The sequence below is a fragment of the Benincasa hispida genome, chromosome 4 (assembly GCF_009727055.1).
Source record: "Benincasa hispida cultivar B227 chromosome 4, ASM972705v1, whole genome shotgun sequence".
NCBI classification, from domain to species: domain Eukaryota; kingdom Viridiplantae; phylum Streptophyta; class Magnoliopsida; order Cucurbitales; family Cucurbitaceae; genus Benincasa; species Benincasa hispida.
The window spans coordinates 66974778-66998016 of record NC_052352.1 but is presented as its reverse complement, the minus strand read 5'-3'; the positions used below and the strand labels follow the sequence as shown (position 1 = coordinate 66998016).

The window sequence follows — 23239 nt, the reverse complement described above, 5'->3', positions numbered from 1 at the left end:
ATATCTCCACATGAATGATCAGGATCATATCATTTACAGCACTTTACAACACTTGTAATGTAACGACTTGACCCCCTAGGACTCAAGCTAGGCTGTTACTAAATACATGCATGCATGGAACTTAAAAAGACATTTTTTTTAATGGTAAAGTAAATGCTAAATAAATAAGGTAAGTTCAAAAGCCCTTCATTAAATTCAAATATAAAAAAATAATAGAGTACTCATAAATCATAAATGTTAATAAATAAGCTTGAAAACAATTCTAAATAGTAACTAAAAGTTAAACAAGACATGAAAGAAATCTAAACACCATGAGCAGAAGCATAGAACTGATCCCAGTGGCTCGATACGGATTCCGCTTGTCACTCACCAGTACACCCTTATTCTTACCTGAAACATAAACATGAGAAAGGGTGAGTATAAAAATACTCAGTAAGTAACCCCACTACTGGGGTCAGGCTAGGCATCTATGTCCTCTAGATGCCTACCTCTAGTAAAACATATAAACTGCTCTAGTCCTCATGGGACACATACATACATGAAAAACTTATTTCTATCTTATTACAGTTAAGTATGCCCACTACTTCTAGTAAGTCCCGTAGGACCCACAACCTCTGGTGAATCCCGAAAGAAACACAATCCTTGGTGAATCCCGAAGGAAACACGATCTCTGGTAAATCCTGAAAGAAACACAATCTCTTACGTACGCATAGTTATGCATACACCTCTTTTGTATACACATAATCCACTTAATGTGTACCTCTTTCGTACACCTGGTTAAGTATACACCTCTTTCGTATACACATAACCCACTGAGTGTGTACCTCTTTCGTACACCTGGTTATGTGTACACCTTTTTCGTATGCACATAACCCACTGAGTGTGTACCTTTTTCGTACACCTGGTTATGTATACACCTCTTTTGTATACACATAACCCACTGAGTGTACCTCTTTCGTACACCTCAGATCCTCTCTATGAATGTAAGGATGCATATCTCTTTCGTACACATGGTTATGTATACACCTCTTTCGTATACACACAACCCACTGAGCGTGCACCTCTTATGTACACCCCAATACCCTCTAGGTATGTATCACTTTCATACCCATGTACTAGTGCCCTTGGACATGCATCACTTTCATATAGTCATATAGTCTGAAAAAGGAAAAGAGATTGCATCTAACATGAGTCCTTTAAAACCTCCTCATCAAGGTCATGTTAATTAACCTCAACGTACGTGTTTAATCTAGTATTAATGGATCAACTCTAGTACATCACTTTCATGCACTAACCCATGTAAACAATCAAACATTTGAATTTTCATAATACATCATATAGCTTACACACTTTCATAATAAATCACATAAATATGTACATCAACAAATGCCTCAACTTTCACCTAGCTTTAAGACATTCCAGTAGTAGTATCGCTTAACTCATTAATATGTCATGTTCATACATTAACATGCTTCAGACATATTATCACATGCTCATATATCTTTTCTAAACAGTCCATTAAATCTCAAAACAGTCAGAATTATCCTTGTAACTAGTCTTAAATTCCTCAAAATAAATCATAAATTTATCGCCCGACACAATGGCAGTTCCAATAGTAAGTTTACTTAATTTTAAAGTTTAAAAATTCTTGGCATTAACTAAAAATTAACTTTAAATTAAATTAATGCGACATAAATCCAATCTTTTCCTTTAAGCAAAATTGAATTTCGAAGTGAGCAAAATTACCCTCAAATTTTACGAAAATACAAAATTTGAATTAGGAAAACTTGGGGTGTTACATGTAACACCTACAAAGTGAGTTGTATATGTAGTATCGCCAGGATAAGATACCTAGCCTTATCCATCTACTACAGACTATTTAGCTTATTATTTAAACATGATTCACATGTATGTCTCTACATACTTGTTTAAATTATATAAAATAACCTAGGATTTTTAGTTTATTGGATTGAGTGTATTCTTATAAAATAACAATTATTTTATTAATAACAACTTGTTTATACTATGTTTACAAACTACGAGAATACAAGAGATTTATGACACCAATCTCAACAGAATGTTGGTTTGTAAAATTGAATGTTTGTGATTTTGGACCTAGATTATTTTTAAATTTAATTAAATTGAAGGGCCCATTGTATTTTTGAGCAATTTAATTCATGCTTCGAATCTATAAGTCCGTGTTGATCTATAGAGCAACGGTTGTTGAAGAGATCGGGATCAAATGGAGGTGTTCAGGGGAAGTTTGGACCTGAATTTGTGCAGAACGAGACTATTTTACCGATTAGGGTCACGATGCTGCTATCATAGTGTTGCAACGCTGAAAGGTAGTGTCGTTAAGCAATAGTCGTAGCGTTGCAATGCTCTGAATTCTTGAGGAGAGATTTTCATACAGAAAAATTATGAGCGTTACACTATTGATCTTGGGAAAGTGATACCCATGTAATGCTTAGACTTGAAAATTTCAAATTTTTCTAAGCATTACCGATTTTTTCTAAAATTGAGGATAAAAATTCGGATGAAAATCTAGATTTTGGGAAAGAACCCTCCCATTATCGATCGAACCCATGTAACGGTCAGACTGTTGAAAAGGATGTGATGGACCAGTATTATCAACAACTCTTGTTGAAGGACCAACGATCAACAATCTTTGTTGATCTATCTATAGTTTCTTTGGTTATTTCACTCAATACTAGCTTACTGCGAGGTTGATAATTTCTATTGTGGTCATTCTCTAAGAATGTTGTTATTGGACTAAGGACTAACTTGTTGTTATTGGTCTATATCTATTGATACAGAAATATATCTGTAGTAAAAAGAGTGCAACTATGGGTTATTAATGGAGTGCACCTACAGTTAACGAATATTGATTAATGCTAAATTTAGCCAATTAATCTCATATCTTAGAACTTTTGATCTGTAGGTCCATGAGGTCTCCTTCCTAGCTCGTGAAAGGATTGAAGTAATTATGTCTTGAATAGAGTTTGAAATGTTCAAATTCACTGAGGAAAATAGTATAATGTATAATTAAACATTACAATATAAAGTTTATATTAAACTTTTTAAAATAAATTTAATTTTGGGCATGATTCAAAATTAATTTATGAGAGAATTAAATATTTGAAGTAGTTCAAATATTAAAATAATATGAATTGGATTCATATTAAAACTATAGGTTAAAATTAATGCATATTAGATGCACATTAAAACTGTAGGTTATGATAGAAATACAATTGAATATGATTCATATGTAGGTTAAATTAAATATGTGATATTTAATTTCATAATTAATTAACTAATTATTAATTTGATTTGATTTGATGTGATGTGATTTTATTTAATTAAATTAATTGAATTAAAACTATAGGTTATGTGAGAGATGTTTCATCTAAATATGATTTAAATGAAAAAAATAATTAAATTAAATTAAATTAATTATTAATTATTTTAAATCAATTAATTAAATTAATTATTTGATTTTTGTTAAATCAAATAAATAATTCCTATGTAGGGGAGTTATAGAAACGTGAGATAACTCCCATGTTTTCTCTCTCTCCATTGGTTGAAATACCTACAAAAAATTGAAGAACATAAGTTTTGATGAACAAAAAACTTGCAGAAGGGTTATGTGAAAAAATTTCCCTTTTCTTTTCCCTATTTTTGAGATTGGATCCTACAAACCAATACCCAAATTCTTAGAGAATAGAGAGGTTTTCTAATTGGTGGTGAAATCCATCGTAAAGGAGAATTAGCGTTTTTCATTCGAGTCATCAACGAAAATAAGTGTTCTTTCTTTTCTCTGTAGGATTGAATTCCTAATTGTAATGCATGTTTAGCCTAAAATTTTTACCTAGGTTGAGGTTTTTAGGTCTCCCATTTTTATTTTATAATTTTTGCTAGTGTATTGGTATTTCAATTACTTAATTGATTTTTAATTAGGTCTTGATTATTCCGCTGCGTTAGGGCTTTTACTCCTACATTACCATGCGTCCAACCTAGCTGTCAGACATCCAACTTGGCTGATCAGGCATCCAACTCTTGTCCAAGTGTCCAAGAATCCTTGACCACCCGTTGGGAAGAGAAATCATGCGTTGAGGAATAGTGCCCTACATCCAACAAATTGTGCTAGGCATCCAAAAGCTGTCCTAAGCATCCATAAGGGAGATTTGGGCGTTCAATCGAGTATCTGTTGCTATGAAACCTAGCCTCGAGCTTGGGAGAAAAGGGCAAGCTAGGTTTTGGGAGGACAAATGAAATAGAACGAGATTGAAAGGACTTGGAAACCAAAGTCTTTAGTAAACTGTGAGTGGTATTTATATGTATGTTGTAAAATGTCATACAAGTGTTTATATGGAGTTATATGGTGGTGAGATTATACCACACAAGATGGTCAGAGGATGCGTCCAATCGAGTATCTGTTGCTCTGAAACCTAGCCTTAAGGCTCGGGAGAAAAGGGCAAACTAGGTTTTGGGAGGACAAATGAACTAGAACGAGATTGAAAGGACTTGGAAGCCAAAGTCTTTAGTAAACTGTGAGTGGTATTTAAATGTTTGTTGTAAAATCTCATACAAGTGTTTATATGGAGTTATATGGTGGTGAGATTATACCGTACAGGATGGTCAGAGGATCGGTGGATCTAGAATCTGAGCATGTGGCAGAACTTTGCAGGATAATCATAAGATCTCTGGATCTAGAATATGAGCCTATGGCAAACTTTCACATAATGGTCAGGAGGCCGTAAGATCTAGTTCCTGAGCCTGTGGGTGGAATCTCTTGTGGGATGGTCAGAGGATCGATGGGTCTAGGTTCTGAGCCTACAAGAGGTAGATCTATGTGAACATAGGGAGAGAAATATAAAAAGTTTAATTATCTATCGTGAGTGTAGGAACAACAGGAACGATTACAAACAAGGTCGAGGTCTGTAAAATAATCTCACTATGATTTATTGATGCACTAACGTCATTTTATTTGTTGTTAAGGGTTGCAAATAGAGATGTCTACAGGATTTCCCATCCCCGTTCCCATCCCCTTCCCCGCCTTCTATTTCATTCCTCATTCCCACAAAATTCCCCGCGAGGAAAAAGATTTCCGTTTTTTTAATTTATTATTTTTTTAAAAACTTTTAATTTCATTCTCAACCTTGATAAAAAAAAATTATATATTAAATTGGCCATTTTCAATATTTTTTTTTAATTTAAAATACTATAAAATTTCCTAATAAAAACAATAATATTTATATGCAAAGATATAATTTAAATATTCAATCTCGTAATTTTACAAATGAAAATTTAAATATTACAAGTCTAACCCTTCAACTTAAATATTATTAGACTATGATCTCACACACACAAAATCAGGGATTCCTCGCCTCTTTTGGAGCAAGTTCCCGTGGGGTCTGGTCCCATAGGATAAATGGACATCTCTAGTTGCAAAAGTCCCCGTAAGTTATTTACCACTCACTGGGCTTCTAGCTTATTACTTTCTTTTATGGTTTTCCTTCGCAGGTAGTAGAAAGAGTCCTAGTTGCTGTTTGAAGTCAAGGTCTGTCATAAGATGAACTTCTTAATTAATCGATGAGTTTGGGTTAAAAAGCAAATAGTTGTAAATTTATTAAGTTGTATGAACCTTGTTTTGATTTAATAAAATGAGAGTTTTTAATTATTTATCTCTGGCTAAGATTGAGATTAGGAAGTCAGACAATAAGTGCCACAAAAGGGTAGTACTTGCTATCGTCCTTCCTTCTAGGTGAAAGAGGTAAATTAGGGAGGGGTGTGACACCCACCCTTCACCCCTACCTTCCTCGAATTCACGCCGTATCTGATTTTTCTTCTCTAGCCCACGACAACACACCAACTTCAATCCATGACAATAATAGTCAACGACATGGCTTCACCTCCACCTCCTTCCTTCTTCAATCCATGCCCATGGCTTCACCTTCTACCTAGTTCCTTCAATAGCAGCTTCACACAACAAAAAAAAAAAAGGTAAAAATCTTTGCACTTTTTTTTTGTTCTTAACCTTCATATCATCATGATAGAAGGATTGACATCGTATTAGAAGTTTAATTTGAATTAGATTGGTTCTATATTGAGTTGGAATCAGATGGTTGTAGATTTTTTTATTAAAAAAAAAAAAAATCAGATTTTAACCGAATCAGACCGAACTAAACTAGGATGGTTTAATTCAAAAACCAAAATCGAGAATTTTCGAGTTTGATTGGTTCAATGTTGTTGAAAACCACTATATTTGGTTCGGTCACTGGTTTTATTCAAAACTGAATCAAATCGAACCGTGCACACCCCTACTGAAGATTGAAGGTCCCAAGTTCTCAAGCTTAAAAAGATTGAAGCTCTCAAGTTCTTAAGAGTTGAAGATCGAAGCTCGCAGGTCTCAAGCTCTAGAGACTGAAATACTCAAGTTCTTAGAAGTTGAAGATTGAAACTCCCAAGTTCTCGAGACTCAAACTTTCAAGTTCTCAAGCTATAAAGGATTGAAGCTTCCAAGTTCTTAATTTCTGAAGACTGAAGCTCCCAAACACTACAAATACCAAAGGAATGTATATTAGAAGATTGTATCTATATATACAACAAATCAATGAGAATACAAACTTCGAATTCAATGAATTAAATTTCTTCCAAAATCTTGTCGAACAATAACTTTAGGGGTGGGGGATCGAACCTCCGACCTATAAATATAAAGGTCATGTCAATACTACTCTAAGCTCACTTTATATATTAGGAATGTGATATTTTGTATAATTAGTTTTTCTTTTTGTCAAAAGTAGTGAGATTACAACTATTTTAACATTGTTTGGAATAAAAATGGATAAGAAATTTAGGGAATAAATTCTGTTTCGCCTTTTCTTCCCCCCCCCCCTAGTTTTTTTGTTTGGATGTTATGGTGGTAGTAGAGCTGATTCAACACTGACGCGTCGTCCGATGAAGAAGAAGGATCTTCCCATTGCTGCACGTCGAATTTCCCTTCCTTTTCTTCCCAAATTAATATGCCCATTATCCAATATCCATAATAATAAATAACAATTAGTACCAATAATGATAAAGAAAGAAAAGGCCAAAAAAAGCAAAAATCCAAAGTCAAGGCTCCCTTCCTTTGGGTCCCCATCCTCTGTTTGAGTATCTTCCCGTACACTGCGCTCTGCTCCGCTCTGCTCTCGCCAACTCACAAACCTCCCGATCTCACAAACCCAAATGGACCCACCACCGCCACAATCCGCCACCACCGCCCCCACCACGAAACTCCGTTTGATGTGCAGCTACGGCGGCCACATAACCACACGCCCCCGCACCAAGACCTTCTCCTATTTAGGCGGCGAAACACGCATAATCTCCGTCGACCCAACCACCGTCAACACTCTCTCCGCCTTCATTTCTCATCTCCTCACAATCCTCCCCATTAAATCCCCCTTTTCCCTCAAATATCACCTCCCTCATTCCGCCCTCGACTCTCTCATCTCCCTCTCCTCCGATGACGACCTCCATTTCATGTTCTGCGAGCACCTCCGTCTTTCCTCTTCCTCTTCCTCTTCCTCTCGCATTAGGCTCTTCCTCTTTTCCCCCGAGCCCGAGAAGCCCCATAATGTTATTCATCATCCCAAGACTGAGGCCTGGTTCGTCGATGCGCTTAAGAGTGCGAAGATTTTGCAGAAGGGGCGCGATTGTTTGGTGGGTTTTGATGGGGAAGGGTTAATTGGAGAGAATGAAGTTAAGGGTGTTGTAGATTTGGGTAATGGGGGTTTTTCTTTGCCGGAGTCCATGGTTTTGGAGACCAGTTCTTCTTTTGGATCATCGTCTTCTTCGGCCTCTTTGGCTAATGTGTCTCCTCCCACTAAACCTCAGACTGAGGATTTTGGACTCAGTTCGCTGGATAATGCGGCTACGCTACAGACAGCTTCTGATTCCATCGCTACCCTCGCGAGGTAACTTTGACTTTTGTTTTTGCTTTCTTTCAATTTGGTTATAATCAAGCTTTGTTCTCGTTGTTTTTAGTTTTGGAAGTTTTAATATTGTCTCTAGTTTACTTCAATCTCTCTAAACATCCTTTACTATTTTTGGATGTGACAATGAGAAAGTATGAAGATGAACTAACATTTGTGTATAATGTATATGAGATTGTTAAATTGGTTAATTGTATTAAGGTTTGAGTGAAACCAAGTTGGAAGAAAATGAAGATTAAACCGTTTAATTATCATTGCTTTCTGAAGATGGGAATGATATGATTTTCAGTTGTACCTTTTTTTTTTTCCAGATTTGGGTTATCTGTATGCATTTCTTTGCCCTGGATTATCATAGTTTTTCCAATATATGGGTTAGATATGGAATTTAGACCCTAATTTCCCCAAAAATCATACAGATCAGTTTGAAGATCATATCATCTTTTTCTTCTTGAGCTTTGATACTGCAGTCTTCTAATAGCCAAAAGAATTTGTAATGTTTACAGTGAAATTGCCCCTACCAACTCATGTTCTTCAGTCGAGAATACGGTTATGTCTATTCCTGTTATATCAGAGAGTAATTTTCACAACCTCGCTGCCGGAGTTCGTCCCCAGAACCCCCATGATTTTTCAGGCTATGCACTAGCTTCCCGACCGAACCCTTTTCAGCAGCAGAAATTGCAGTTTGTTCAAGCAAGCGCGGCGGTAGAGAGCTGCCTTCCTGCTGTGTATCAAATGCCATCTTACTATCCAGTCCAGCAACCTCAGTTTGTGCATTACCAGCCGATGCCGAACCATGTGTATCCTGTGTACTTTTTGCCTGTTGGACAGACACAGCTTTCAGCCCCTTCCAATCTACCTGTGCAATGGGGCTTGCGCGATGCTGCGACTGCAAGTTCAACTCATACTTTGGTCCTGCCTGATGCTTCACCTGTTGTTCCTCTTCCGCATGTAGCTTACAAGGAGGTGATGCCAGAGCCACACTCACAGAATCTTGGAGCAATGCCATCTCTTGCTAATCCGATTTCTCTCGAGTCTGCTGACGAAGTTCAGCAGCAGCCGGTAATCATTCCTAATGATGCTGCCGCTGATACATCTGGTGAAGTTGCACATACTCGTAACGAATGCAACGAGGATGATCCTGCAAGGACCCTAATATACAAATCTCAGCCTCTGCCACCGCTGGTTCCTTCTCCGTTGCAAAGTAAACCTAAAGCCTCGACAAACCTTCTGTCGGACGCGATGGCACAACTGCATATGATAAAAATCGAGCAATGAATTGGAAGTCTGGAAGCAGAGTGAGTGAAAGATTTTGATCACCCAGTTTTGTGGGAATTTTTTTTTTTCTCTTTTTATGATTGGCCTTCATGATCAGCTTGTGTTATAGGTGTAAAGACTGAATGCTTGTTGTTGTTTTTATTCTTGTTCTTTTTCTGCTCGGGCTGTCATCTATTTCTTTCTTTGGTCATGTGAGAAATCTTCTATATATGTTAAACACAAATGTCATTTCTTTTTATATGGAAATCAGGTAAGAATAATGTTCTTTTTATATGGAAATCAGGTAAGAATAATGTTATAAACAATCCATTCAACTTGTGAGTTTAAGGTTGAATTGAAATCGAGAAACTAAAGTACAAGTTGGTTCTTCTATCTTCTTATCATTTAAGACTGTGTACTTAAACATTGAGTTTTTACAAGTGTATTAATTTGAAATTTTCTCTCGGTTTTGTTTAGATAAATATCGTAGGGGACTTATAGTTTCAAACGTTTATATGCGAATCGAATCTTAATAATGGATCTTAATTCATATAATATAAAATTGAATTTCATGTCTAATAAGAATCCTTAATTCATAGACGAATGATCTATTTGATCAAAAAATTGAAAATTGAATAATAAAATAAGACTAAAAGACCTATGGAACATAAAATCAAAAATTAAAAAACGTACGAGACACTAACACAGAAGAAGGGAAAAGAAAAAGAAAAAGCTAAAAGGCGAAAAGCATAATTAACCATGATTAATAAAGTGAAAATAAATAAATAAATAGATAGTAAAATCTTTATTTTCCAGTAGGTGTCACTTTTTTGGGTGTAAAGACAAAAAAAAGGGGGGCAGTTTGGTAATGCAGGTTTTGGGGAATTTGAAGGCATATAAACATATTTGCTCAAAAATAATAGGAGCACAAGGTTCCTAAATTCAAGGAGGCGTGGGACTTGTCTCACTTTAATGTCTCTATTATTGCGTTTGGTTGTTTTGTTGCCTCTCTTTAGTTTTTCTCTATTTTTTTTTAAGTAAAGTTTAAATTGAGTTTGTACTGTATGGGCATAGGGAATTTAAACTTGGGGTGTTTAGTAACCGATGACATGAATAATCCAGACTATCTAATCTAAAATGTAAGAGTTCAATTGGGTTAGTTTTGTTCTTATATTGGATTATGTTAAACTTTTTCTATTTTGTTAGATTTGGTTGAGTCGTGAGTTAGTTAAAAAAAAATTGAGTTGACCTAATCCAATCTGAATTTTATATATATTATATTTTTCTTTGTCTAAAATTTGATTACTTTATATGGATTACTTTGTGATTTTTAATACTTTTTCTTTTAAAATTGTTATGATATTTGTCTATATTTAAAGTTTGCAATAAATATAATAGATATTTGGTATTTAATATTTGAATTTTATAAGATTTTAGTTATTAGTCATGTGATGTATGTAAATTTACATATTTTTTAATTAAAAAGAAAAAAAAGTTATAATCCGATAACTCAACCGAACCCTAAATTAATAATTGTATTAATTTAAAATGTGGGGTGGAAAATCAAACCTTTGACCTCGAGGTCAATAGTACAAGCATTATGCCAACGCTCATGTTGGCAACAACTCTTTTTTTAAACGTGGGAAAATCACACATTAATTAATAGGTGTCTCATTTACCTAAATATTGATTATAATCAATTCCTTTGGCAAATAAATAATTAGATAAATATTGTTTAAAAAATATTAAAGTAGTAGGATATTTTTATTGAGCGACAATTTGAATATACTATTTTGTAGGTGTATCACCCATATTTGATATTTTACGAATATAGTAAAAACTTCAAATTTGGATTTCTCATTATTTTTTTATTCCATATTTGTGTGAAAAAAGATTGATAGAGAGAGAATAATAGCGATCCACGTTGCGGCGATCGAAAATCGAACGTGCAACAAGGTTGCGATGGTCGATGGAGGTAAGCGATGTGGGAAGCAAAGGGCCTGTTGTGTGTGAAGAAGAAGATGTTCAGTGATTTTTTTTTTTTAAAATTATCAATAATATTTCAATTAAGTGTTTCAGTGTAAATCAATCAAGTGTATCAGGAATATAAAAGAGTGCATCACTATCAAGTTTATCAGTATGTAGTATATTGATCAAGTGTATCATGACCAAGTATATCTGTCAAGTATATCAAGTATAATGAGTGTAAAAGATCCATCATTATCAAGTTTTTAAAAACATATTAGTCAAGTGCATCATTATCAAGTATATTAGTCAAGTGTATCAATTTTTTTAGCAGTATAAACAAATGCATGATTGACAAATTTGTTAGCAATATATTAGTTAAACGCATTATTGTCAAGTATATCGATCAAGTGTATCAAGTTTATCAATAGTATAAATGAGTGCATGATTGACAAGTATATCAACAAATATATCACTCAAATATATAAAGTGTATATCAATAATATATACATTTGCGATATTTTAGATCTTTTATATGTGGGTTAGATTTCGTTTTTGCCATTTTTACAAACAAAAAATATATGAGCCAAAATAGTAACTACCAATATAGATATAATTTAAATGTTATCATATCATCTTAAAAAAAAGAACAATATTCAAATTACTTACCACTTGCCGGTTGCTAGATTTGCGGTTACCCAAATTTCCCTACAAATTTAGTGCCAAACTTACCCTACATTTTAGTGCCTCCATCCAAGAGAGAGAGAAAAGTAGGTAGAGGTAATGGAATAGGATTTATTTCCAACAAAACTCTTTCTACTTTCCATTTATAATTTAATTACATGTTTAAGTTAATAAAATTTCGCATCTGTTTGGTCTTTTAATTTTTATACTATCTAACAAAGTTCTTTAAAAAAGTCATTTGAAATTTAAAACATGTTTAAGATATTTTATTTCTTTTAACAATATGTGAGATAATCATCATACTTAGAGATGATTTGACTCACTAATGAAGTTAGTAAATTCTGTATTTAAAGCATAGAGTGACAAAGAGAAAACTTATCGATAAATGTGAAAAATAAAAAAAGAAAAAAAAGTTAAAATTACACGATAAATATAAAATGTAGAGAGATTGAAAAATCAAGTTCCTTGCTAAATATAGAAAGTATATACTACTGATCAAAAGAACTACTCAACAAGAAATATACATATTTCAATAATAAATTCTATTTTTAATTTAAGTTAAAACAAAAGGGGTTGAACGGTGAAGAGAAAAAAAAAGATAGAGACAAACGTCATAAAAATTCGCCACGTGGTGGTTGTCTATATAATAATTGTGGGATGGTTAATGTCCCATCAATTAGAACAGTTTTATTACTGAGAGGAGACAGGCCTGAAAAAGGCCACAAAATATCTCCTCTCACACCAGATCCAATCCTCCGCCATCAAAAAGCTTCTCAATTTTGACAAACTTTTGACACCCATCACTTTTTACTGCTAAATTTTCATTTTTTTCCTTCTGGGTCTTTGTGAATCTTTATGCATATTCAATTCATCGTTTACTTTTCACCTGATTGTCGTCTTCCGAGGGGTCAGCGGATATTTTTCAAGCCTTCCATTCTCTGATAAGGCCACAGCCTTCTTCTCATGGTATAGAATATTGATATTTTTGCCTTCCTTTGCTTTGCTTTGTGACATCTTGTAATCAGCCCTTATTTTGGGGGTTTCCCCTGCTTTTTCCTTTGTTGTTTGTTATAATGCCGTGGAGGAATGTTGTTGGATCTCTTTGTGGTTTTAACATTTTCGGCGGCAACGCCTTTCAGGTTAGTGGATTTCTTGTAATCAGATTTCCCAGTTGCTAAATGCAAAGGAAATTCGAATTGCTAAGACTTTGTGAATGATTGGCCCGTCGGTTACAGTTAATTTGGAATTATATGTGTTGTTTTTGTTTGTAGAGGCGGGTTATGGATCTATGAAAACTGCAGGGCTTTTCTATGAGTTCTCATATTGATTTGATTTGGAAATGGAATGTGTTCTTCTTTTGAATTAGTTTTTTTTTCCCAATCTTTTCTTGAAAATTGTCCAGAAGTAGAGCCACTGTTTGAATAAATGTCTCTAAGAATTATAGGGGTTGCAGAGGCTTACATTTATGGTCCCATTCATTTGGCGGAACCTTTCATGGTTAAGCTCTTTTATAATTCTTTTGCATGAGGCATTGTCACGGTTTGATTAAACGACGGATAGACGGTGATAGGGTCTTTTTAGAGACTTGTTAAGTTCTCTTTTTAGGGACTCTTGCAAGATAACTTTGAGTTGAAGTAGGTATCTAGAGTTCTTAACAATACTTTTCCCCTGAAGGTTTTGTTGGGGTTATTTAGGTTGTATCACAAACGAGGCCACAGCTTTCCTCCATAACTCTCGATTGCTTTTCATCCATTAATTTCCCATTGATAGATCGCCAGAATCAAGAGGATCAAAAGGTATCGTTTTCTATGCTTTGTTTTTCTCTAGGCTTGTAAAGTCTGATTCTGAGCTTCTTTTTTCTTTTGTTTCTTTGCATTATTTAGCCTTTCTCCTATCTTTTGCATTAGAGAATCAGATATGATTAATACTAGTTCGGGAATATTTTTCTAATCCCCATTTATAGGAAGGGAATTTCCTTATTCACTTTTCGCCCCTCCTGTATAGCTTTTCTTATGAAAAGTTTCTTGTACATTTTTCTTTTTAGATAACCTAGACTGTAGAGGTGGTACGGGATTTTAAATCATTATTCCTAGTCCTTTTTTCTTTTTCTCCCTATTGAATTTGTGAGGGACAACGAACCCTCCAATTCCAATATGGTATGATATTATCCACCTTGGAAATAACCCTCATGGCTTTGTTTTTTGTTTCACTTGAAAGAACTCATATTGGGATAGTTTTCCTCATTTATATACCGAATCTTTTCCTTACCTAGCCAATGTGGGACTTTGGTTACACTCCAACAGAATTAGGATTATTCCTTCTATGTTGATCACTTCCATGATGCCGGCTGGGCAAGCGGGTGACTAGGGCATTCCTAAATGAAACCCCACAGACATCCATTCAAATCCATCTTGGTTGTGACAGTAATCCCTAGGGTGGGCACGCACCAACTTATGGCATGCGATGTTCATCAATACATCCTAATAGTTCTCTGCAATACATTATTTCTAAATCTTTTGGATAAATTAGAATGGCTAATAGCATATAATATTTGGGTTAAAACTCTACATTGATTCCACTAATGCTGTGTTGTACAACTTTATATATGATTTTTATACCCAAGGGGCTTAAGACAACAGCCATTTCAACCATCTATGGAAATTCATTCTATATGGGACTATCTACTTTGAGCGCTCTGGATGCTTTTGAATCATTATCCTCTTTCATTTATAAATAGTCTGGTTTATTTCTCTTATACCGTTATATGTATTTTTCATGTCATTATTTCTGTTAGAATGCTTGTACACAAATTCACGCGCATGTGTAGATGGCTGTGTGCTTGTAAAATTCTGTGGATTATTTTAATATGAAATATACAAAACTTTCTTTGATCTTCTTAACCTTTTTTGAGGGCCTGGGGGTAAACTCTATTCTTTTTCCATGTATTTGTTCTTTTCTGTTTTTCTAACATTTGTGCGATTAATACTGAGAAAAAAAGAATTCTGGTATTTTTCTCACTGTTCTTTTTTTTCCCCCTCTCTGTAAACATGTTTTACAGTGCAATGTACTGCCATCTTTTCTGGATTTATTTCTTCATAACTTGTACTTCAACCCATTGATAGAACAACTATTATTATCTTTTTCTTCAAATTATATTCATTACTCAAAGTTTCAGATCAAACCAACTTATTGACCTAAATAGTTTTAAATGGTAAATTGAAAGTTTTTATGCTTGTGCAGAACAGCAGAATGAGGGAAGTGCAGCTTGGTTCACACACTTTAAGATCCCATGGAGTCACCGTCGCGAGGATACACATGCACGATTGGTTTATATTTCTTTTTCTTGTGCTGATTGAGGTCATCCTATATTTGATACATCCATTTTATCGCTATGTTGGGAAGGACATGATGACTGATCTCAAATATCCCTTCAAAGATAATACTGTTCCTGTCTGGGCTGTACCCGTATGTTTGCTTGTCTTTCTTGTCTATGAAAACATTTAGACATAGGCTGGAATGGAAACTTATGTGAATGTGATTTTTTTTTTTTTTTTGGTGATGTGTGGATGATTAGATGTATGCAATGCTGTTGCCAATAGCAGTTTTTCTGTTTGTGTATTGGCGTAGAAGGGACGTCTATGATCTTCATCATGCCATACTAGGTGAGATACTTGATCATGATTTCCTTTTTCCATTGGTGATACTTGTATGCAACTAGCTGATGTAAATTGGAATATCCTGCAGGTCTCTTTTACTCTGTCTTAATAACAGCAGTCATTACTGATGCAATAAAAAATGCAGTGGGACGACCTCGACCGAACTTCTTTTGGCGTTGTTTTCCTGATGGGAAAGATGTACGTTGCTTAATGCGAGATTTGGCGGTTTTTATCTGTTTTGATACATATCTTGCTTGACTTCATGTTACATATTGGTTTTTTTGTTTCTCAGGTGTATGATCAATTAGGCAATGTTATATGTCATGGGGATGCGGATGTTATCAAGGAAGGGCATAAGAGCTTTCCAAGTGGGCATACTTCATGTAAGTTACAAAATGTCATTCTTTCCCTTCTAAGTTAGTACAATTCTAGTGTGATTTCGATGTTGAGATATGGTATTTAACTTCCTTTTTTTCTTTTTGTGAACTTTTGACCTGATGCAGGGTCTTTCTCTGGTCTCGGCTTCCTTTCGTTGTACTTATCAGGAAAAATACAAGTATTCGATCAGCGAGGTCACATTGCAAAACTCTGCATTGTTTTTCTTCCCCTGCTTTTCGCAGCTCTCGTCGGTGTTTCTCGAGTGGATGATTACTGGCACCATTGGCAAGATGTGTTTGCTGGAGGTCTGCTCGGTATGTGCATTTTCCTTCATCATCTTGTCGTTATTGCAACTTGTACATAAGAATAAATGATTTTTAAGAGCTCTACTATTGCAGGGCTTGTAATATCTACCTTCTGCTACTTGCAATTCTTTCCACCTCCATACCACTCTCAAGGTATAGTTTTGACCCCAAAACCATTGCTGATTCTTTTCTCTACTGAAGAACCAACTAGACAATGTTGTCGTTGCGCTCGATTGCTCGTTCATCGTAACTAAACAATTGGGTGTTTTCATTTCATTTTGGCTTGTAGGTTGGGGACCATATGCATACTTTAGAGTGTTGGAGACGCTTGCCAATCCTCCACCAGCGTCGAATGCGATAATTGTTGTGCAGAATGAGCAGGACATCGAAAGGCAGGTTGAGAACGAGGTGGATGAGCGAAACAACGATAGATTTCTGGGACTGTCGATTGATTCCAATTCTCGTTCGACAACACAGGAAACCGAAACTGAGACGAAATAAGTGGTTGCATATACGTTGCTTTGGAGGCTTGAAAATACTTTGCTGCACCTTCCATATGGCACAGCATTGCTTGTATGTTTGTGGTTCTTCTTAGGCTAATAATTATATGATACAACTTTTGTACAGCAGGTTTTTCTATGGTTTAATTATATAATCATGGTTCATTGTTACCCTGTAAACAACTCATTTTGGCTCTAATTTTGACCAAAGCTGATGCTAAAACCAACTTTATTTTTGTTTCTTTTTAATATTCAGATCTACTACCTAATTGTAATTGGACAAATTGATATGTTGGTCAGTTTCTTGAATTTAAGTTTTATGTAATTCTGCCGATGATTATATGCTACCACTCAAATTATTTTTTGTTTTTTATTTTTTATTTTTTCCCCAACAATGTCACTAGCAATCAATCAAAAAACAAAAGTTTAATGGCTTGGAACAAGAAAAGAAAAACTACAAATTAAGGAGAAATTTAGAAACAATTTTTTAAAATCTATTTCTTAATTTTAAATATTCTTTTTATGGGAAAAATTATCTTAAATGACTTAACCGTTGAAAATATTTTTAAATATACCAAAATGTTCATCTCTATCAGTGATAGACATTGATATGTCATAATTTATTAGTGATAGACATGGATAAATTGTCTATTAATATCATCACTGATAGATGATAGATGTCTATCCGTATGTATCACGGATAGAGATGGACATTTTGCTATATTTATAGATATTTTGGTTCATTTTTCTATATTTGAAAACAATTATTTTAGTGGTGGATATATAAAATTAGTGTCTATTGTTTTAACATAACGGTGTAATCAAGGTTTAAAATATTGACGTCAAAGGTCTTAATTTTACGAAAACTTCAATGAAATGTGATATCAACAGAAAGTTCTGAAAAAATTATAAAAAAAAAAAAATTCACCGATAGAAAAAATGTCAAACTATTTAAAGAAGTAGTAAAAAATACTAATAGACATTAATAGATTTTTATTGACCTCTATAAAAAAGATTAAAATTTTGCTAAAATAGTTTTTGTTATTTTTCTATTTTTAAAAATTCTAAAAAATAAATTTAAATTAGTAAATAAATATTTTATAATTCTTACCTAAATTAAGATATCTATTATTTATATTATATTTAGAATTTTTCTGCAAAATAATAAAAATATCGGTGTACTTTTAATGATAATATCCAACTCATTGAAATATGGAAATCATATCCATATGTGAACAGAAATTTGAGGTTGGGAGTGTAACAATAAGAGGACAAGAGATCCAATCTCTAATCTCTGAAAAAAGTTGTGGCAATTACTCTTAAGCTAACAAGTGATCGCAAATCAACAAATAACAAGAATATTTATGGATAAAGATCTTCAAACATTCTAAAATTTCTTAAAGGAAAAAAAGAAAAGAAAAAATACATAAAATCATCATCTTCCGTCGCAAGGTAAGAGATGGGTAAGATTGAAATTTTCAAAACTGAATCAATGGAGGCCTACGTTTAGGGTTGGATTTACGATGAGAGAAATAAGAATCGAGAGATTGGACGGAGAAGCCATAGCCAAAGCCTTGGCCAATTCCAAGCCCTAAGCCAACGCCACAGCCGAGACCGAGGCCGAAAACGAGGTGAAGGTGATTCCAGGGCGAGACGCCGCCGTGGCCCATCCCGCCAACGAGGCCGAAGCCGAATCCAAGGCCGCAGCCAACTCCAGCTCCTCCGCCGGCCTCCAAGACTAGGGCTGGCAATTCCTTTGGGTTGCGGCGATTGGGGTCGAAAATGTTAGTGTGGAAGTTGTCTGTGTTCCAGTTCCATGGCGAATTGGAGTCTGATTTCATAGTAAGATGAAGATGACGAAAAAGAGAGAGATCTGTAAATCGTATTGTTGGTTGGTTTGATTTGGAATCAGCTACTGCCTGAAGTGAAACTCAATTTTTGTTCTTCACATATTTCTTATCCCATCATCCATCTCACCTCGCCTTTCTTCCCGTTGGATGATTTTTCTGGCAAATCTAATCTAATAACATTTTAAATTTAGGAAAAAAAAAAGAAAGTAAAAATACTAATTTGTTTCAAGTTGAATTTTAGTTTCAAATGTATAATTTTAGTTCCATTACCTTCTTTAATTTAGTTCATAACGTTATTATTATTTTTGGACAAATTACAAAAAAAAAAAAAAAACTCTAAATTATGGTGGTAGCGCAATTATATCATCCTTAGAACTTTCAATTTTAAATATTGAAGCTCTCAAACTCATATAATTATATAAATTGTAACATTTATATCAGTTTAAAAGGGACCTTTAATATTAATATTGTTGTTTTCAAAACTTATTAGAGAAATATTGTTGTTTTGAAACTTATTAGAGAAATATTGTTGTTTTGGGATTTCGAGACTAGAGTCGAGGGTTGAGGATTCGACTAATGTAGAGGTCGAACGTTGAGAACTCGACAAACAAAAAAAAGCTTGGAAACAATACGTAAATTAGGGTCGTCGAGGGTTGAAGTTTCGACATACATAAGTCGAAACTTCAACCCTCGACAAGGAAAAGGAAATCTCACTAATTTTGTGATGAGGATCTCGCTCTAGAAGGGAATCTCACTAATTTTGTATATTAGGTTGTCGAAGGTTGAAGTTCTGGCATACATAAGTCGAAACTTAAACCCTCGACAAGGAAGATAAGTGGGTGAAGTAGATTGTAAGAGAGAGAGCGAGATTGTAGGAGAGAGCGAGATTGAAAGCGAGATTGTAGGAGAGAGTGAGATTGAGTCTGCCACATAGATTAAACGGTCAACCAATCAGCTGACGTGTTCTGTCACATGGAAATCGTCTTCACTTTATTTACTTTCCATAAGTCTGAAAAAAAGTGCATATATATCACCATGCTGCCCCTGCTCCGATTCTCTTGCACGATTCCCTGCATGCATTAACTGACTGATTCGATTCCCCTGCTCTGATTCCATGCATTCATTCATGCCCCCCTGCCATAGCCTTAATGCCTTTTCAACCACCCTAAACCCGTGGGTCGAGTGTTCAACACTCGACCTACATCCATTTCAACCACCATCCTCTTCATTTTTCCTCAATCACTCCCTCGATAATTTTTGAAGACTCACTGCCCTTGATTTTGCTCACTCCTTGATTTGCTCACTACCCCTTCATAGCTCACTGTCCCCTCACTGCCTTCGAAAATAAGTCTTCGAAATCATCTTCCTCTCCTCTCATTTCCATTTCCATTTCTCTTCTTGTATTTCGTTTAATACAAATTATTCTCACACAACTATACTGGTTTGTTACTCTACTAAATTTTTATTTTTAAGAATAATTATAAATTTTATTTTTGTTCTTATATTATTATTTTTTTTATAGATTCTATTTTTATTTTTATTTTTTGTAATTGTTGTCAGATAACAAATAACAGGAAAAAAGGGTGAACATTGTCACTTTGAAGGAAAAAAGAGAACTACCGTCGAATCTGTGAGTTGAACATATTCAGTATAAAAAGTTTAATTTATTTTTATGATATTTGATTTATTTAGTATTAACTTTGATGTTTATAGTGTTAAACTGTTTAGTTTATTGTTATGTTTAAGAAGTTGATATTTATATTTTAATATAAAATTATTGTAATATAAAAAGTTTAATTTATTGTTATGTTTAAAAATAGTTATAAAAAGTTTAATTTATTGTTATGTTTAAAAAGTTGATGTTCATAAAACTTAAAAAGTTTATGTTTATAAACTAAAAAATTTAATATTTTTTAATATACTTCTTATAAAAAGTATAATACAAAAAATTGATATTTGTCTTTTTAACACTATATGGCAGGAAGAAAATGGCAGGAAAATGCTTGGGATTTCTGTTGTTTACAAATGGTAATATGATTGATGGTATTGATGAAGTTGAGTATGACCAACCACCAAGTGGGAGTTTTACCATAAATGTGAACAGTGGAATTGTATTTAAATAATTCATTCAAATGGTTGGGATGTTACTTAATGTAGATATGGGAGCAAATTAGATAGAAATAATATATAGACATCCCAATCTAGAACCATCAGGATCAATAAAATATATGTCATTCCCTATTTCAAATGCACAAGCCATGAATTTGATGTTCTCAATGGCAATGCCAGTGCCAAATGTAGTACATTTGTATGTAAATGTAAATATGATAGGGGTGGGTCCTGATACATCATTTAACTAGTTTGAAGATCCAACTCAATGTATCGATCCTGATCCGGAGTCAGTTGCATCGCCATGTGATAATGAAGATATGACGACTAACAACCTGTACAAAGACTTCAGAATAGAAACGAATGACGAATTTGAAGAGTTGGATTTCGATGGTTGTGAGCATGAGATGCTTTCAGATACATTCAATGATTTGGATATGAATGTATTGGATATCATTTGGGAACATGACCCAATTGTAGCTCCTGTGAACGTTGACAATATGCAATTGTATAAAAGGATGATTTGTTAAGACAAGAAAATGCTACAACACGCGGTTAAATATTTTGCAATAAAGTGTCACGCACCATACGAGGTTGATGAATCTACACCGATGATTTGGACAATTTGGTGTAAGAAGCGGGAGGAAGATTGCAAGTGGAAACTTTATGCAATAAAGAAAAAATCGCATGGCTTGTTCGAGATCACTAAATATGATGAGTAACATACATGTTTTTATTCAGAACTAAGTCAAAGTCACTTGCAATTGGATTCATCAATGATTGCACTGGAGTTCTGTGATGTCGTAAGAGAAAAACCATCTATCAGTGTGGCACAACTGCAGTCCGACATCAAATCAAAGTTTGGATATCATGTTCCTTACCATAGGGTATGGGAGGAAAAAAGAAAAGCATTGGCTAAAGTGTTCGGTGATTGGGATGAGTCTTACAAATTGTTGCCCAGGTGGTTATATTTGGTTAAGCAGACCAATCCCAGAACACGTGTAGAGTGGAGAGTTACAAAAACGCTTACTGAAGACCATGTTATCCTAACTTCTGTATTTTGGGCATTTGGTCCTTGTATAGAAGCTTTAATAAATGTCAGTCGATCATTCAGATAGATGGTACACACTTGTACGACAAATATAGAGGAAAACTGTTGATTGCTACATCAGTTGACTCGAACGACCATCTAACTTCCACTTGCGTTTGCCGTTGCTGATGAAGAGTCCGCAAACTCATGGGGATGGTTCCTAAAACACCTGAGAGAAATTGTACACACGAAGAGGTGTTGTTTAATTTCAAATCGACATGCTGGCTATAATTGCAGCAGTGGAATAACCCAACAAATGGTTGGACGGGACTGAAATTGTCACCATCGTATCTGCTTACGACATATCGTCAGCAACTTCAATAAAAAGTATAAATTTAATTCATTGAAAAATTATGTTTATCTGCTGGGTGTCAGTTTAAATTCGAAGTTCAACAATGCAATTGAAGATATCAAAGGAATAAATCGAAGCTGTCTGAGTTTTTTTGACAACATTTGTTTAGAGTAATGGACACAAGCACATGATGGAGGATTCAGATATGGGTGGATGAAGACAAATCTTATCAGAGTGCATAAAATGGAGTCCTCAAAGGAGCTCGAATGTTGCCTATAATGCTCTTGCTCAGATAACATTCTTCAAATGCGTGAACTAATTTGAGAAAAGAAGAGAAGAAAATAAGGGATGCATTGGAGCGTCAAGATAAATACACCAGTAATATTATTATATATATATTATTAATAATTTATTTTCAAACATATTTTATAGTACTAAGTGGGAGTAAAATTCCAGGCACGCACACGACAAAATAAATAATGACGTGGGGTGGAGCATGCTTGGCATGGTTGTATAGACAACTATGCCAAGCAACAAGACCTGGGGTTCGAGAGATAGCTGGACCTTCTCATACTTTTGCAACTATGGGCTTGGGAGCGATTTCCAACAATGGCTCCATAACTACAACATGTTTAATGACGCTCAGTTAGTTGGACGTGCCTACGGTTCTCGTATTTGTTTTAATTCAATTTAATTTTTATATTACTGATCTAGTTAATTTAAATTCTAAATTATCAATTTAAAAATTTAGTGGAGAGACAAATTTTGTGTGACTAGGACAGCCACTATATGAGTTAGCCAGTATAGATACATGTTTAATCTGCTTCAACCTGAACAGGTACATTACACTAAACCTAATTGAATTATTTTATTCACATTTTATTGTATCTGTCCCTTTACTTAATATTCCCTCTACAAAGACTATCTTATATATTGTGTATAATTTATATTCAATGGCAACGAGCAAAAAACCAATCAACAATTAAACTCCAGAAGACAACCCGCCAAACAATCACCAGAAATCGACAAAGAATACTTACGAATATAAAGCCAGAGCTCTCTAAACTAACATAGATGGCGTTTATTGTACTTGGTCTTAGTCTTCTATCGTCAACAATCTCTGATTGCTTTATCCGATTTCCATGCCCTCTAGGTACATTAAACTCATATTATACATTACTTT

At 34.5% G+C, this 23239-nt stretch overlaps 2 protein-coding genes across 7 annotated transcripts; both read left to right on the top strand.

Moving 5' to 3' along the window:
* Window positions 1-7106: 7106 nt before the first annotated feature.
* LOC120075037 lies at window positions 7107-9522 on the top strand. The gene is made up of 2 exons (XM_039028185.1): window positions 7107-7955; window positions 8477-9522. Exons 1-2 carry the CDS (start codon window positions 7228-7230, stop codon window positions 9246-9248), a joined length of 1500 nt encoding a protein of 499 aa, XP_038884113.1. The 5' UTR covers window positions 7107-7227; the 3' UTR covers window positions 9249-9522.
* Window positions 9523-12570: 3048 nt separating this feature from the next.
* Window positions 12571-17024, top strand: LOC120076812 (putative lipid phosphate phosphatase 3, chloroplastic). Of its 6 annotated transcripts, none has more exons than XM_039030735.1 (9): window positions 12572-12842; window positions 13571-13672; window positions 15117-15341; window positions 15451-15538; window positions 15621-15730; window positions 15825-15915; window positions 16036-16224; window positions 16309-16368; window positions 16505-17024. In XM_039030735.1, exons 1-9 carry the CDS (start codon window positions 12840-12842, stop codon window positions 16714-16716), a joined length of 1080 nt encoding a protein of 359 aa, XP_038886663.1. In that variant the 5' UTR covers window positions 12572-12839; the 3' UTR covers window positions 16717-17024. The 6 variants fall into 6 exon arrangements, with proteins under 6 accessions (XP_038886667.1, XP_038886666.1, XP_038886663.1 ...); XM_039030734.1 differs by lacking the exon at window positions 12572-12842 and adding an exon at window positions 12849-13015; XM_039030739.1 differs by lacking the exon at window positions 13571-13672 and having other exon boundaries at window positions 12571-12842; window positions 15122-15341.
* Window positions 17025-23239: the final 6215 nt, after the last annotated feature.